At 42.0% G+C, this 17,411-nt stretch overlaps 2 protein-coding genes across 2 annotated transcripts in view; both read right to left on the bottom strand.

Annotated features, from left to right (window-relative positions):
• The window catches only part of LOC118844120 (zinc finger protein 420-like), a 444,485-nt gene that overhangs the window by 49,471 nt on the left and 377,603 nt on the right, over nt 1–17,411 (bottom strand). The gene's annotated exons all lie outside the window — the stretch shown is intronic.
• The window catches only part of LOC118842750 (zinc finger protein 383-like), a 38,376-nt gene that overhangs the window by 15,432 nt on the left and 5,533 nt on the right, over nt 1–17,411 (bottom strand). Inside the window, exon 2 of the mRNA XM_036750114.1 lies at nt 3,830–3,961. Within this exon, the coding sequence (XP_036606009.1) occupies nt 3,830–3,961 (132 nt within the window). The remainder of the gene's footprint in view (nt 1–3,829; nt 3,962–17,411) is intronic.

The raw sequence follows: 17,411 nt of genomic DNA, 5'->3' as shown, positions 1-17,411 counted from the left end.
GATATCACAAAGTTCCCAAATTTTGTATTCACAAAACCTCTTGTACATTACAAGGGGACATCCCAAACAAGGCCTTTGTATAAATACCTGATTTATAGCAAAAACAATTTTAACTGAACTTCCTTTTAAATAAAGACAAAACTTGGAAGTTTATAATTTCTTAAGTTACAGCAATTGTCCAGCTTCTTAACCCATTCATCATTTTCCTCAGACAATACAATTCTAACAACATTTAGACCATAGAAATGTAATAATGCCCTGAACATTATTATGTATTTAAAATTTGAAACTACCCATTATCTAATTAGGTGAATGCATTTCTAAATTTCCTTACACAGAGAATCATGTATCTTATCATTAATATGTTGAAACTATAACTTTGAACCACCTTAAATTCTCATAAATAGGTAAGATTTCAAAAAAAAAACTATCATAGTAAATGTCAGCATTATTATTACTTGTTTATAACCAAACATAATGGCTTCAAATCATCAAATTTTTATCACATCCCTTTGAAAACCCAATTCACATATATCAAAAATCAAATTAAATTGCTATAATACTATTTATACCACACAGTAGTCTTCTCGAATTTCACAATCTAAGAGAATTTTAGAAATATAATACAATTTTAGAAATACAGAAACAATAAACTTCAGATAACATCAATTGCACTTCCAGGTTATCACATATAGAAGTTATTAAAGTTATTTCTTTTGGTATTTAAAAACCACTTCAAAGTTAACAATTACATTAAATTAGAAAGATATAATAATAATGTTGTATCTAACATATGCCAGTCATTATTTTAAGCATTTTACAGTCATTATGTCATTTTGATCCCATAACAACAATCACTATTGTTTTCCCTTAACAAATCATGACACAGGTCAAACAGACATAAAATATATTTTTACAACTAGAACAGAGAAGTATGAAGTTTACCAAAAGCAGAAGCTGGTATCCCAGTGGTGGTAATTCTTGGAGGCTGGGCTTAGGGAATGCTATGCACAGAATGAATCCATGCACCTCTCCCTTCCCCCACAACTGCAGAATTTACTGAGTCTGGGGCGGTTTGCAGCTGCTGGGACAGGGTGGGCAGAGTGTATGGGACCTGGGTAAAATTTCCAAGCTTTGCCTAGAAGGATGACCTACAAGGGGCCCAGGGGCACAAAGCTACTCTCAGTCTCCAAATTGCTGCCCCTCCCCTCCTTTTGCCAGGTGGGGAAGGGTGATTTAAGTTTTTCCTACAATTCTCCAACATTCTCATTTTTTCTCCCGTAGTTGCAACTAATTAGTTTCCAAACTTTTTAATAATCCCACGATCTGCTAAAATGTTTTTAGCTCTGTTTCCATTGTAATTCCAGGTTGGTCAAATCAAAGAACAAGAGGAAAAGAGTCTTAAGTTTTGTTTGTTTCCCTAGCTGCAGCCCTTAGAAATCTCTGACTGCCTGCATTTTAAATTTGACTTGCGCCATCTTGGAGTGGGGGGGGGGGTAGAAATGGGGAGAAAATTTGTAATTCAAACTGTTGTGAAAATCAATGCTGAAAACCAAATATGTTAAATAAATAAATTTAAATTAAAAAAATTTGACTTGCTCACAAGATAGAAACAGAGACACACATACTGACAGACAAAATTTGACAGGACAAATACAAACTGAGCTCAGAATTTAACAACAGAGAGGGAATTAGAGGCTTGCTAGAAATTCTCATCATGAATTGGCTATTATTATTCCAAGGAAAGAGGGTTGGGGAATTTGCAAAGATCTAAGACCTGACAGGGTAGGAATGGATGGAGGTCAGATCCTGCAACCTTTGCTCAGAGCACCTCTGTGGTCTTTGGGGGAAGCCTTGGCATCCCTGATGTTTCTGACTCTCCATATCCTACATCCAGAGTGTAGCTATCCTTCTCAAAAATGGAGCCCTTAAGGGAAGGGGGAAAAGGGAGAGAGGGAGGAGGCAATGGCAGCAGAACAAAATTATCCTCCTTAAGGCTAGGGCAGATAGGGAGGTAGTAACGACGAAATGCTGTTAATCCTCCCTAGAATCAGAGCCTTTAAGGGAAAAGAGGGAGGAAAGAGGTGAGGCATAGGGCAGGAGTGGAGGAATAGCTATGGCTGGGGTTGTTGGACAAGAGGGGAGAGTGAGGTAGAGAGAATTAGGCAATATTGCCTAATAGTCTATTTTTAAGGTGTTGCTTTCTTCAGTATTTTTTTCAGTATTTTTTTGGGTCTCCTTTAGCAAGTAATTGACTTGTTTTTCATGGTTTTCTCACATCCCTCTCATTTCTCTTCCCAATTTTTCTTCTACTTCTCTAAGTTGCTTTTCCAAATCCTTTTTGAGCTCTTCCATGACCTCAGACCAGTTCATGTTCTTCTTGGAGGCTTTTGTTGTAGGCTCTTTGACTTTGTTGACTTCTTCTGTCTGTATGTTTTGGTCTTCTTTGTCACCAAAGAAAGATTCTAAAGTCTGAGACTGAATCTGAGTCTGTTTTCGCTGCCTGGCCATGTTCCCAGCCAACTTACTTGACCCTTGAGTTTTTCGTCAGGGTATGACTGCTTGTAGAGTAAAGAGTACTTTGTTCCAAGCTTGAGGGGATGCGCTGTTGTTTTCAGAGCTATTTCTATACAGCTAGCTCTGCCACACCAGCACTCCTCCTTCCCCAAGAACTGCCAACCTGGACCTGATGCAAATCTTAAGCCAGCTCTTCACTCCTACTCTGATCTGCCACTTAATTCCTCCCACCAGGTGGGCCTGGGGCCAGAAGCAACTGCAGCTGTACTTCTGTAGCTGCACCACCCCCACTGTCCCCGGGGCAGTGGCCGAATTGTGAACTCCTTCCACTCTGTCCCCCACAGCTTTTCCCACTAACCTTCTCTGTTGTCTTTGGTGTTTGTGGGTTGAGAAGTCTGGTAACTGCCACAGCTCACTGATTCAGGGTGCTAGGACCTGTTCTGCCCGGCTCCTGGTCTGGTTGGTCCTGCCGCTGCCCATGCTGGGCTCTGCTCCCCTCTGCTCCCACCTCCGTGCACAATAGACCTTACCCAGAGACCATCCAGGCTGTCCTGGGCTGGAACCCTGCTTCCCTCCACTGTTTCGTGGGTTCTGCAGTTCTTCTCTGTTGTCTTTGGAGTTTGTGGGTTGAGAAGTCTGGCAACTGCCACGACTCACTGATTCAGGGCGCTAGGGCCCATTCCACCCGGCTCCTGGTCTGGTTGGTCTGCTCAGCCCATGCTGGGCTCTGCTCTGCTCCACTCCCAGCTCTGTGCATGATAGACCTCACCCAGCAACCATCCAGGCTATCCTGGACTGGAGCCCTGCTTCCCTCTGCTATTTTGTGGGTTCTGCAGTTCTAGAATTTGTTCAGAGCCATTTTTTATAGGTTTTTGGAGGGACGTGGCGGGGAGCTCATGCTAGTCCCTGGTTTCCAGCTGCCATCTTGGCTCCGCCCTGAAGTAGCTTTTCAAGACTTAGGGGGAGAGGATTCTGCCTTTTGTTCTCGCTCAGTCATCTCTGCAAACCCATGATGAAAACATTTACTCTCCTAGCTAGATGTTTTATTGGCCTTTAAATTTAATTTGGTTTTAAGATAAAGTAACTTTAGTCCAAAAAAGCCAATGTAATGTGGGGCTATCTTTAATTAACTGACACTAGTGATGACAATACTTGTACTAATTTCCAAAGATCCATCTACAGAGGGGACCTAATTATTCCAGAGTGATTTAACGCAAATTGGTCCCTGCCCCCAGAGCTAGCCCAAAGGAAATTAGGGACTTCAACCAAACTAGTGGGAGTCCTTTGGAAGCTGGGAATAGGGAGAACTTACCCAACCCCATCAAGGTAAAGACTCCAGGCAAAACGAATCCTGAGGTGCCTGCATCATTAGCATTGGTGAGGTTGGGCTGCTGTTCTGTCATTCCATCAGTTCCATCTGAGGCACAGAACCATACTGGTCGACCTAAAAGTTTGGTTAAAGGAGGAAACAGGCTAGGTGATATATAAATTCATATAATTTTTCCCTTGAAGCTAGCAGATACATGATCTTGGAATCTCAAGCAAAGTTCTGATTGACTGAAAGAAGAAAGACACAATTTAAGTAACAATCCCAACTCATAAGAAAGGAAGTTCTTAGTTGAATGAGTCAGTTGACAAGGTAGTGTCACTTAGAGATTATGGTCGAAAGATGCAAGTGTCCCTAGAATATCGAGATAAGAGAAATCCCATTGTTCTGGTTGCAGACATCCTGTCACCAATAGGAAAGATATTCTTTGTCAATATTATCTGGTCTTTGAAGTTGCTGACACAAAAAGGGCATTTTTAGAGTAGAGTAAAGCAGTTTGGATGCGTTGGATATTATTGGGGTTCAAATAATATGAAAGGATTGTCACATTCCATAACATAGTATATGTTCATAAAATATTAAGATAAGAAAGGTTCCACTATTCAAGAGAGTACATCGGGTTAAGGAGCCTAGTCATTAACAGAAGAGAATGTTCTTAGCTCCCTATGGCCTCACTGACACAGGAAGAGGCTGAGTAAACTCAAGCTGAGGGGCTTCTTCTGGTTGATTAGTTCAGGCTCTGGCCCTTATTGGAATTCAAATGATATTAAATGATTATCAAGGGTAACCAAGGGGTCTCAGACCCATTGGTGAGTAAGGGGGCGGGGTGTCTACCCCAAGCGTGTGAAGACTTCCCCTGGTGGAATGGGTGGATGAGAACAATTTGTTCCAACAGCCATGAAGGTAGCTGAAGCAGATGCTGTGGAGCCCATAGAGCTTGTTTAGGCATCAAAGACACCAAGGTCATCCATTGCATCTTGAGTCACCACCAGCCATCTTTATTCTGTCCTGTCATTGAACTGTGATGATGTTCAATTAAGCTAGGTTAGGTTCGGATTCAGATTCGCACTGGCAATAAGACACACTCCCAACAGAATAAAGTTCTTATTGAAAGACAGGGGAAATACTCTAACTAACACAGTTAACACAACAAAGACAAAGACACAGACAACATAGATTCATCACCTCTCGGGGGAGCTCCTGCACTTGATCCTCTCAAAGCTGTGGGGGTCCCAGTTTGCACAGCTCAGTCAAGGCCCCAAAAGGGAAGATGGTCCCAGGCAAAGCTTTCTCCCCATGGGTGAGATCCCAGTGTGCTTCTCCCACGTGGTGACTTTTACAGGATGCTGAACAAAGAAAGTTTTTCCTGCCAGAGAGGGGAGACTCATTGCTAACTGTCCTGGATGTTCTCCACCAGAGAGGGTAGCCACTCTCCTCGAGAAGGGAAGATCCTGTCAGTCATTTTGGTTTTTGAAAACTGGGAGGTCCTCAAAAAGCAGCTTCAGAAATATTTCCTGTTCTTTGTTTAGGACCTATCCGTCTTCTAGTTGAAATGTATTCTATCCTTTGTTTGGGCCTATCAGTCAGGGAGGAATGTCTGAGAGGTTCTTTCTTATTTGGGCTTCTCAGTCTCCTACCCAGAAAGGAATGTCTGATTCTTTATTCCAAGCCAGAGAGTCAGGAGCTGGGGAGTGGGGGGGGGGGGAAGGGAGAGCCAGACTTACACTATAATATGGAGGATCTTCTCTAATGATTTATCATTCAGATGATGATGGAGAGAGTGTGGCCAACAACTTCATGTAATTCTGCCTCACTTAAATCCAATTTACCCACAAATCAAAAGATATCATCCATACCATTTTACTATTTTACCTATCTCAAAGCCCTGTGGTGACAGGCAAGTGATGAAGCACCATGTGCGGATACACTGAGAGCTATAGTCACAACCCTGCACACAAGTGGGCCCAGGCCATAGGGTCATTTCTCACTGTAAGCAGCAGTGGGATTCAGCAGCCCCCTGGGTATCTGAGAAGCCTTTTAAGGATTGCACTGCTCACCTTCTGGTGTGAGGAAGGGACTAGTAAAGGTGCCCCAAAATTGTCTACTCACCCAACCCTGGCCTGATTGCTGTGGTCAGTGGGGAATCCCACTCTGTTGTAAAAACACAAAAAACTTCACAATCTGCAAAGACAATTCCACTCACCATTGGCACGTGGAATGCGTGCACACTTATAGACAACACAAAATCCAGTATATCTGAAAAATGAACAACTCTTGTTGTAAGAGATCTCAGCAGGTATCACATCCAAAGAGTAGCCCTGAGTAAAACAAGGCAGGCAAATGAAAGCCAGCTTAGTGAAGTTAGAGCTGGATATACATTTTTCTAGAGTGGCCACTGTGAAGGGGAGTACCATGAAGCTGGTGTAGGCTTTGCAATCAAAACTGATCTAGTCAACAAGCTTGTATGCCTGCCAAAAGGAATGAACAATAGGCTCATGACAATACGATTGCCACTTGCAGGAATATGTCATGCCACCATCATGAATGCCTATGCTCCCACCATGACAAACTCTGAGGTCAAAGAAGAATTGTATGAAAACCTGGAGACTCTTATCATCAATATGCCAAAATAAGACAAGCTCATAATTCTCTGTGACTTTAATGCTATAGTAGGCTCAGACTACCAGACTTGGCAGGGAGTCCTAGGGAGGAATGGAGTTGGAAACAGCAACAGTAATGGTCAATTACTACTGAAGACTTGTGCATCTCATGACCTTCTCTTTACCAACACTGTCTTCTGTTTACCTAAATGCAATAGAACTTTGTGGATGCAACTTTGCAGCAAATATTGACATTTGATAGACTATGTGACTGTAAGGAGAAGAGACAGACAGGATGTGAGAGTGATGAAGGCAATGTGTGGTGCAGAGTGCTGGACTGATCATACACTTATCCTCTCCAAGCTAAATATTTATATTCAAAAAAATGGTGTCCCCAAGGCAAAATGACTACCAGAAGAATTAATGTCAACCAATTAGAGCTCTTCTCTTGAGTGGGAACAGTTTTTTTGCTGACTTGGAGGGAAAATTGAGCCAACACATAGTTGGCAACAGTGGAACAGAAAAGAAGTGAGCAACTTTCAGAGATTTGGTATATAGCACTGCCTTTGCTCACCTGGGTCAGAACACTTGCAAACATCAAGATGGCTTTGATGAAAATGATGGGGAAATTCAGAAGCTGCTAAATGACAAATGAGAACTTCACGGGGTTTACCAGCAGGGTAGTTCATCCATCTCTAAGAAGGCATTTAATTCTATCAAATTTAATTCTATCAAAAGTAAAGTACAAGCAAAGCTTAGAGAGATGCAGGATTCTTGGCTCAGTAAGAAGGCTGATGAAATTCAGTTTTTATGCTGATAGTAATAATCCCAAGGGCTTTTATGATGCACTGAAGTCTATTTATGGGCCAAAGACCTATGGTGTATCACAACTACTCAGTGCCGATGAAGCCACATTGATTACTGAAAGGATATGATCCTAGAGAGATGGGCTGAACACTCTCATAGTGTTCTCAACGGACCATCATCAATCAATGCTGAAGTCATTGACCCTTTACTTCAGGTTGAATTTAATCCTTTCCTAGATGAAGTTCCAACTGAAGAAGAGGTTTTGAATGCCATTAGGTTCCTGTCATGTGGCAAAGCACCTGGTGCTGATTCTATTCCAGCCGAGATTTACAAGATAGGGGGTCCATTGCTCATACAAAAGCTGACTGAAATTTTCCAGGTTATATGGCAAGAGGAAGTTATACCCCAGGAGTTCAAGAATGACCCATTGTCAATCTCTATAAAGGCAAAGTAAACAGGTTGTCCTGTGACAATCACAGTGGGGTCTCTCTCTTAGTCACTGTTGACAAGATTCTTGTCAGAGCCCTCCTTAATAGGCTGTTCCTTCACCTGGAAGATGGTCATCTACCTGAGAGCCAGTGTGACTTCAGAAGGGGCAGAGGAACAGTTGATATGGTGTTTGCTGCCCAGCAACTCCAGGAGAAATGCCAGGAGCAGAAAAGAGGTCTGTAAGACACAATGCTGGGAAAGCAAGGACTTGCTTAAGCTCTCCCCCAAATCCCTCCAAACACCTGTAAAAAATGGCTCTGAACAAATTCTAGAGCTGCAGAACCCATGAAATAGCAGAGGGAAACAGGTCTGCAGCCCAGGAGAGCCTGGATGGTCACCGGGAAGGGTCTCTCGCACGGTGCTGAGAGCAGAGCACAGCCCAGCATGGGCCGTGCCGGGACAGACCAGACCCTGAGTCAGCCAACTGGAACAGGCCTTGGGGCCATGAAACAGTGAGCTGTGGCAGTTACCAGACTTCTCAACCCACAAACGCCAAAGAGCAGGTTAGGGGGAAACTGCAGGATTGAGTTCAGAGTGCTCTGGCCACCAGCTCTGGGGGTGGAGGAAGTGGTGCAGCTGTTGTGGTAGCAGCAGCAGGAAGCTCCCGAGGCTGCTCCCAGAATTCCAGTGTCAGCTGCTTCCCGAGTCCCTGGCTCATACAGTGGAAGGAATGTAGCAGTGCATCAGAGCAGGAGTGCAAGGAGCACTTTGTGGGCACAAAGGCAGATTCTCTTGCTCTGCCCTGCTTGGATCTGTATTGTAGTCCTGGTTGGCGGTTCTTGGGGGAGGAGGAACGCTACTGGGACAGAGCCTGGGGTGACAGTGGAGTAGAGGTAGCTCTGAAAACAGCAGTGCTTGGACCCTAAAGCTTGAGACAAAGTACTCTCTACTCTACAAGCAGTCATATCCTGACAAATAGCTCAAGGGTCAAGTAGTTGGCTGGGAATATGAACAGGCAGTGAAAACGAACTCAGACTCAAACTCAAATTCTAGATTCCTTTTTCGGTGACAAAGAAGATCAAAACATGTAGACAGAAGAAGTCAATGCTATCAAAAGCCTCCAAGAAAAATATAAATTGGGCTCAGCCCATGGAAGAGCTCAAAAAGGATTTGGAAAAGCAATCAAGAGAAGTAGAAGAAAAATTGGAAAGAGAAATGAGGGTGATGCAAGAAAACCATAAAAAACAAGTCAAAGATTTGCTAAATGAGACCCCAAAAATACACAAGAAAATAACATCTTAAAGAATAGACTAACCCAAATGGCAAAAGAGCTCCAAAAAGCCAATGAGGAAAAGAATGCCCTGAAAGGCAGAATTAGCCAAATGGAAAAGGAAGTCCAAAAGACCACTGAAGAAAAAGACCACTTTAAAAATTAGATTGGAGCAAGTGGAAGCTAGTGACCTTATGAGAAACCAAGATATTATAAAACAGAACCAAAGGAATGAAAAAATGGAAGACAATATGAAATATCTCATTGGAAAAACCACTAACCTGGAGAATAGATCCAGGAGAGATAATTTTAAAATTATTGGACTACTTGAAAGTCATGATCAAAAAAAGAGCCTAGACATCATCTTTCAAGAAATTATCAAGGAAAACTTCCCTGATATTCTAGAGCAAGAGGGTAAAATAGAAATTGAAAGAATCCACCAATTGCCTCCTGAAAAAAAGAACCCCAGAAGAAAACTCCTAGGGATATTGTTGCCAAAGCTAAAGTTGAACTGTTATGTTTACATTCCTACATGGAAAGATGATGTATGTAATTCAGGAGATCTTTCTCAGTATTAGGGGAGTTGAAGGGAGTATAGACAGAGAGCACAGGATGAGTTGAATATGAAGGGATGGTATCTTAAAAAATGAAATAAATTTAGGGGGTGAGAGAGGAATATATTGAGAGAGGAAGAAAGGGAGAGATAGAGTGGGGTAAATTATTTCACATAAAGGTGGCAAGAAAAAAGCAGTTCTGTTGGAAGGGAAGAGGGGGCAGGTGAGGTGGAATGAGTGAATCTTACTCTCATCAGATTCAGCTTGAGGAGGGAATAACATACCCACTTATCTTACTCCACAGGAAAGTAAGGGGAAGGGGATAAAAAAGGGGGGGATGATAGAAGGAAGGGCATATAGTGGGAGGAGGTAATCAAAAGCAAACACATTTGAAAAGGGACAGGGTCAAGGGAGAAAATTGAATAAAGGGGGACAGGATAGGATGGAAGGAAATATAGTTAGCCTTTTACAGCATGAGCATTGTGGAAGTGTTTTATCTATGTTGAATTGCTTGCCTTCCTAGGGAGGGTGAGTGGGAAGAGAAGAGGGGAGAGAATTTGGAACACAAAGTTTTAAAAGCAGATGCTTAAAAAAAATTTTTAAGAAGTTTTTTTTCATGCAGCTGGGAAACAAGATATATAGGGAATGGGGCATAGAAATCTATCCTGCCCTACAAGAAAGTAAGGGGAAAGGGGATGCAGGTGGAGTGGGGTGAAAGAGGGGAGGGTTGACTGGGGAACAAGGCAATCAGAATATATGCCATCTTCGAATGGGCAGGAGGGTAGAAATGGGGAGAAATTTTGCAACTCAAAATCCTGTGGAAATCAACGTTGAAAACTAAATATTAAATAAAAAACAGATTAAAAAAGACACAATGTTTGGAGATCTGATCAAGGCTGAGTGCTAATGGAAAATTATGTCAAAATTAGATTGCATGGAGAAGTACATCAGCACTGTATGTTAATTTCATGACGGCATGCTTGCCTAGGTTCTGGATAATGGACAATGCTCTTGTCCTTTCCCAGTCCCCAGTGGATTGAAACAGGGCTGTGTGCTTGCTCCCACGCTTTTTAGCATAATGTTTTCAGCTATTGTTACACCAAGAACGAGTGAGACACTCCACAGAGTATAAGTTTTAAATGGAGAATTTATTAGCCAGCGGTCATTCAGGGTTAAACCCAAATCAAAATGACCAAGAGTTTGGGGTGGAGAAGTCAAATTTATACAGTAGATCAAGGAGCAGTGGTTAATTATCTCTTGAAACTTGCATATGTTATTTTAGCAGGCTTGGCAAGCCTCTTCCACCTTTGTGGTCATGATATATGAAGAGGAACCTCCTAAATAGACTGCAAGTACAGCATATCATACTGCTGACAAAGTGTCAACTGAATTACAGCCCAGGATCTCTCTGTCCAATTTGCCATTTACATCCCACAACATAAGATAAGAATAAGGAATTCAAGAGAATGTCTGGGGCTGAGGCCTTCATCCTTCAAGGCCATAGGCAGACCAAGGGATGCTCCAGCTGGGTTTGTTGACACAAGATAGAGATGTCTCTCAGCCCGCTCAGGAAGGAAACAGAGATTGCTAAGCATCAGACCCTTCCCTTGGCCACACTCCATACTCCCAGAACAGTCATGGTGGGGGGAGGGGGGAAGGACACCCGCTGAACGCCAAACGGCAGGAACTAAGTCTGATTTTCTTATGCAAACTGGGGTTTTTTAGTTAGGGGCTGGGGGCAGGGTTTTTCTAACAATAGCTGGCTGTTCAGGTATCACACTATGTTGTCAAATGTTTTCAATGAGGATGAACACAGCATCAAGGTCAGCTCTGGCACTGATGGTAAATTCTTCAACTTGAAAAGGCTACAAGCCAAGACCAAAGTGGAGGGAGTGTTGGTGCATAATTTTCTGTTTTGGGATGATTGGGCCCTCAATGCAGCCTCTGAGGCTGAGATTCAACAAAGCATGGATCAATTCTTTGCTGTTTGTGATAATTTTGGCCTAATAATTAACACCAAGGAAACACGGGTGCTCCATTAGCTACCATTACACCATCCCTATGCGGAACCATTGGTTACAGCAAATGGAGACGTTTTAAAAGCTGTGGATAAGTGCACTTTCCTTGGTAGTGTAATTTCCAGGGATGTTCACATTGATAATGAGGTCGAGGCCAGAACTAGCTCAGTGTTTGGGACACCCCGAAGGAAAGTATGGAAAAGAAGAGGTATTAGACTGACTACCAAACTGAAGGTCTATAGAGCCATTGTGCTGACCTCGTTGTATGCCTGTGAAACCTGGACAATCTACCAATGCCATGCCAGGAAACTGAATTGCTTCCATTTGAGTTGTCTTAGGAAGATTCTGAAGATCACCTGGCAAGATAAGCTACCAGTCACTGAGATCCTTATTAGAACTGAACTGCCAAGCATTTAAACTCCGCTTCAGAAAGCACAACTCCAATGGGCTGGCCACATTGTTTGAATGCAAAACATACGTTTGCCAAAAAGACTATTTTATGGAGAACTCATACAGGGCAAACATTCACATGGTGGTGAGAAGAAGTGATACAAGGACACTCTCAAGGTCTCTCTTAAGAACTTTGAAATTGATTGTGTGACATGGGAGACACTGGCACAGGACCTCTCAGTGTGGTGTTTCCACATCAGAGAAGGTGCTGTACTCTACGAGTAAAGCAGAATTGAAACAGCTCGAAGGAAACACAGGATGCACGTATTTAGAGAATTCACTCCAAATGTTCATGCAGACTATTTGTGCTTGACTTGGGGTAGAGCATTCTGAGCTTGTATTGGTTTGATCAGCCACACAGTGTTGTCATTTTGGTCCTCTTCCAGAATGAAGAACAATAATAGTACATTTAGTCAGTCCTATCGATTTATTTTTATATAGAAATTACATATATTCCCAAAGAGATAGAAAACAAAAAAGGAACAAGACTTGTGTATACAAAAATATTTATAATAGCTCTTTTAGTGGTGGAAAAATATTAGAAATTGAGAGGATGTCCATCAATCGGGGAATGGCTGAAGATGATATTGTGTATGATTGTGATTGAATACTATTATGCCATAAGAAATGAGGAGCAGGATGCTCTCAGAAAAACCTGGAAAGACTTACATGAATTGATGCAAAGTGAAATGAGTAGAAGGAAACAACATTGTACACAGTAACATCAGTGTTGTATGGTGGATGATCTACTGTGAATAACTCTCAGCAATGCAGTGATCCAAAACAATTCAAAAGGACTTAAGATGAAAGGTGCTCTCCATCTCCAAAGAAAGAACTGGTGGAGCTTGAATGAACATTAAAGATACTTTTTCTTCATTTTCTTTATTTTTCTTGGGTTGTTTTTTTCTGTGTGTTTTTTCATGGCATGATTTACATGGCAGTGTGTTTTGCATGACTGCACATGTATAACCTATGTCAAAGTGCTTGCCTTGGAAGGGGGTGGGGGAAGAGGGAGAGAATTTGAAACTCACAATTTGAAAAAAGAATGTTAAAATTGTTTTTATATGTAATTGGAGAAAATATTAAATAAAGTTTTTAATTAAAAAGAAGTTTCAAATATTAATACATCTTTCACATAGGGAGAATTAGATAATATAAATGCTTTCATATAATAGGCCTCAAACTTTAAATTATAAACCATAAGGTCACTATTCACTGTTCACTAACCTGTTATTAAGTTCACTTCCCTAACCACAAGAAGGCTGACTAGGGGACCTCCACCCTGTTTTCTCAGTCACCATCACCAAATTCAGCTTGGATGGGATGTCTTGATGGGATATGGAAATTCCCCCAACTCACATTTTTCTATCTTGAGACTACTCTCTCTTGTCCAGCAAAAGTAGGGTCTCATCTTATGATCACTTACTCAGCTGAAATGACTCTTGCTTTGCTCATCCTGTGATGCCCCCCCCATGTGGATGCATCATTTCTGGCCCTCTTGGAGGGTCAAGAACAATCAATGTATCAACCAATGAGATGTTGTATTTTACTTTTCTTCTTCTATGTGTCTGGATATCAAGCATTATAAAAATAAGGCCCTGGGGAGAAGGGGGCATCTCAGATCTTAAGGATGATCGGAAGTCCCCTTTCTTAGAGGGGGCCAGGTCCCTTTGATAAAGTGCTATTGGTTCAGAGCTCTGCCTCAGTTTCTCTTACTGTAGATGAGGTGTTTTGGACCTCACAGTACTGAGTCTTTCACAATTGGTCATCATACTTTATTGCTGTTAACTGTTCATATTGTTAACTATATTGCTGTTAACTGGTTCTGCTCACTTCATGAGTTCATATAAGTCTTCCCACAATGTAGATTTTTAAATGATACCTATAGGAGATGGAGATGAGGGCAGGCCAGACGACCAGGACAGAAGTGAGCACAGGGCAGGCAGGAGAGGCCAAGAGAGTGCTAGCCAACAGCTGGGATGCCAGGGACAACAGAAGGGTTTGCTTTGGCTTGGGTTTTGTTTTTTGAAAGCTTTGGGGCAAAACTGAGGATGAAAGAAGGCACAGGACCCATGTTGGGGATCCATGGGATGATGATCATTGACAGGAGGTAGAAGGAAGAACCACTCCATTCTTACTTTGCTTCTTTTTCCTCTGTCAAGGAGACTGACCTAAGGTAAATAAGGAAATATTGAGTGCATTTAGCTGTACTTAAAGAATGCAAGTCTTTTGGCCTAGATAGAATAATTAAAAATAAGAGCTAACATTTATATAGAGCTTATTGTGTTTCAGGCACTGTGCTAAGTACTTTATAATGATTATCTCCTTGATTCCTCAGAACAACCCTGGGAAGTAGGTACTATTATTATCCCCACTTTCTTGTGGAAATGAAGGTGAAGTGACTTTCCCAGGGCCACACAGCTAGGAAGTGCCTGAAGTTGGATTTGAACTCAGGTCCTCCTTACTCCCTACCCAGACACTCTACTCACTGCCCCACCTAGCTTCCCTTTAGTTATCTCTTAGCTAACTGAAGAGTTGACAGATAGCATTGCTGAGCCATTGACTGCGATACAGGCAGGATCATGGACTACAGGAGAGAAGCAATGGGAGAAATAGAAATGTCCTAATTTTCCAAAAAGGGACAAGAACAGAGTCAACAAACTGTAGGCCCAGTGAGCTTGCTTTTATTTTCTGACAATATTCTTGGTTGACCTTTTAACCGTTATTGATGTTCATGTTTTTACATTACCTTCTTATCCAATATATGCTTTCTCCTTTGTATTGTTAATGGAATGAGAAGATCTTTCCCATCCATTCATAGGCCCATGTGATCTGCCTGAGTCACATGAGTCTGAGTCACATGAGCTTGTGGTGGGAGGAGCTTGATGAAGGGGCAGAGCAGGAAGGGGCAGCGCAAGAAGTGAGACAGAGCAGTCAGAGCTGGGAGAGAGAGAGAGAGAGGGTGGGAGTTGCAGCTTGGAGAGAGAGAAAGCAGGCAGAGTAGAGGAAGAGCAGCTAGGGTGAGTGAGTGTGTTGGTAAGCAATATGGGCTCTTAGCACTCAGTTCAACCAAGTGCTCTTGAAGAGTTTGGCTTTTTGGTTTCCTTTGATTAATTCAGTGTATTTCATTGAGTCTTACTAGGTGCTAAGCCCCAGACCCAAACCCCTATTAGGTGCTAAGCCTATGTGGGTGTGAAGCTCCTAGGGACTGAGGGGAGGTGCTAACTCAAGAGCCAATCATAGGAGCCTAAGTTCTGGTCATTCAGATGACATTTGATGATGTCTGAAACAGTATAAGAAGAGAAGACAGAGCCATTTGCTCAGGACTCTCACTCTTGGTGGCGTGGAGACTCCGGGCAGTTGTAGCTAATGTTATGCCGAAAAACAAGCGAGCGAGACCCAGACATAAATTTAGATGTAGATTTATTGAAGCACGTGACTGTTCGGAGTAATTACTCAAATTGAACAGCAGCGAGTTGGGGAAGATAAAAAGTATTTATAGGGAAAGAACACAATTAGATTTCCGTGGAGATGGGGACACAAACAGTGGGACAAGCTAAGGCAGGATTATTTCCGTGGAGAATGGAACACAAACAGTGAGGTCTGTGGAGATGGGAGTACAAACAGTGGGGTCCGTGGAGATGGGAGTACAAACAGTAGGGTGAGCTGGGGCAAGATGGAGAAACTGGAGGGGGGTGAAAGGGCATAACACTAAGAGCCCTCCAGCTTGTAAACCCGGATGCTGGGACTTTGTTAAACTCTGGTAACTATGTATTGGGATTTGAATCAGACAAGGTCTGTCTGTTGATGTTTGTAATTTGTTTGTATTTGCTCCAAAGTTCAGGGTACTGTCTTTTTCCCTTGAAGTAAGTGAATAGTATTTGTATGTCGAATTAAAGTAAGCTTGTTAACCCCTTAACGTTGCTTTCCTTAGTAAAGCAGATCAAAAGAACCTGGGCTTTTGCAGCATGATGGTAGCATGCCTGTTGTTGGGCTTGTGTTGGTCTTTAACCGCCACAACAGCTGCTAGCCGGATTGTTGAAACAGTGAGAGAGGGAGCCATTTTGCATAAGGGAGTCTGCTTGTGGGAAGGCCCCAACGGAGGAAAGGCTTGGGGATGGTGATGCTTCCTGCATTGATAATTTGTATAGATTTTTTTGTTGCCATGGCGGATTTGTCTTTCTGATGTTAGAATAAATGTTTTGGTTTCATCTTCCATGGAGAGAGCCTGTTATATCTTGTGTTTCAAACCTGGGAATTTGCTTGCATATTCATAGCAGCTGCTGTGGGTATCACATGGCGATATGCCCCTTTCCTATTCAAAGAATCAGTCCTTATAACAAAGAATAAAGAGAGAGAAAGCATTACAACAAATCTAACAGATTTATAGACTCATTCTAAATCATGTTCCACAAATATATAATGGACCACATCTGCAAAGAGAAGCAGAAGAATTCAGAAAGAAGGGAGGGGCATCTCTCTTCCCTTGGTCTCCTGCGATCTTGTTACTTTGAAAAACAAAGAAGAGGCAAGATTTATTGCATATGATAAGACCATTTCCTCGAGGAGAAAATAGCCTCATGTAACTTAAAAGGCAGTTAGATTTACAAAATGTATTATAATAAATGTGTTTTATATCACCACCTTATAATTTTACTATGGGTTTTTATTTCTGATAAGACAGGAAAAAAGATTGAAAATATGTTCTCATTCTTTAGGAACATTTCTGACATTCTTTTCAGATACATGACTATCAAACAGTGGAAATTATAGAATACAAATATTTACTTGCCTCTTAACTGATACACGTGTATTTATTTCTTTATTGATTCTGTAAATCAGAGAAAGGTTTTCTCCCCTAAGAATTTGGGGCACAGGGGGTGGGGCATTTTGCAATCTGTTAAAAAATTTATCAAACAAAGGCAAAAACCTCTGATTGCTTTGCCATTAAGTGATTCTTAGAAATAAGGTAACCCCCTTTCTTCCCCTTCATTTGTCTTGAAAAAAATGATTTAAGGGCCTTTTTTCCTCATGAACTTTTCCTAATCTAATGTTTGATTACTGGAGGAAAGTTTCATTGCATCTTGTACTCTAAAGATACAAGTAGTCTGATGTTTCTGTCAACCTGAAGAGTTTGGTCTAAGAAAGACAAAGGGGATTAGGCTGTAGTCACATCTTTATTTCTCTAAAAGTGTGCAACACATATGCGTGGGAACCAGTCTAGAACTGGAATCCTCTTCAGGTTATAGTGCATAGGGGCTGATGTCACTCCATCATCATTTCATCTCTGGACAGAGGAAATACCTCTTTTCAGACCACCCTCAGGATTTAGGGTATTTTGACAAAAGAATCTCTCTCCACTCAAGCATGAGTAGAATAAGATGGTCTTCCCTACCCCAGATTAAATTATTTGTAAGCTTGAGTGGGGGCGGACCAGGA

This window comes from Trichosurus vulpecula, chromosome 3 (genome assembly GCF_011100635.1).
Source record: "Trichosurus vulpecula isolate mTriVul1 chromosome 3, mTriVul1.pri, whole genome shotgun sequence".
NCBI lineage: Eukaryota > Metazoa > Chordata > Mammalia > Diprotodontia > Phalangeridae > Trichosurus > Trichosurus vulpecula.
The sequence above is the reverse complement of the archived record's forward strand: the minus strand, read 5'-3'. Positions and strand labels throughout refer to the sequence as shown.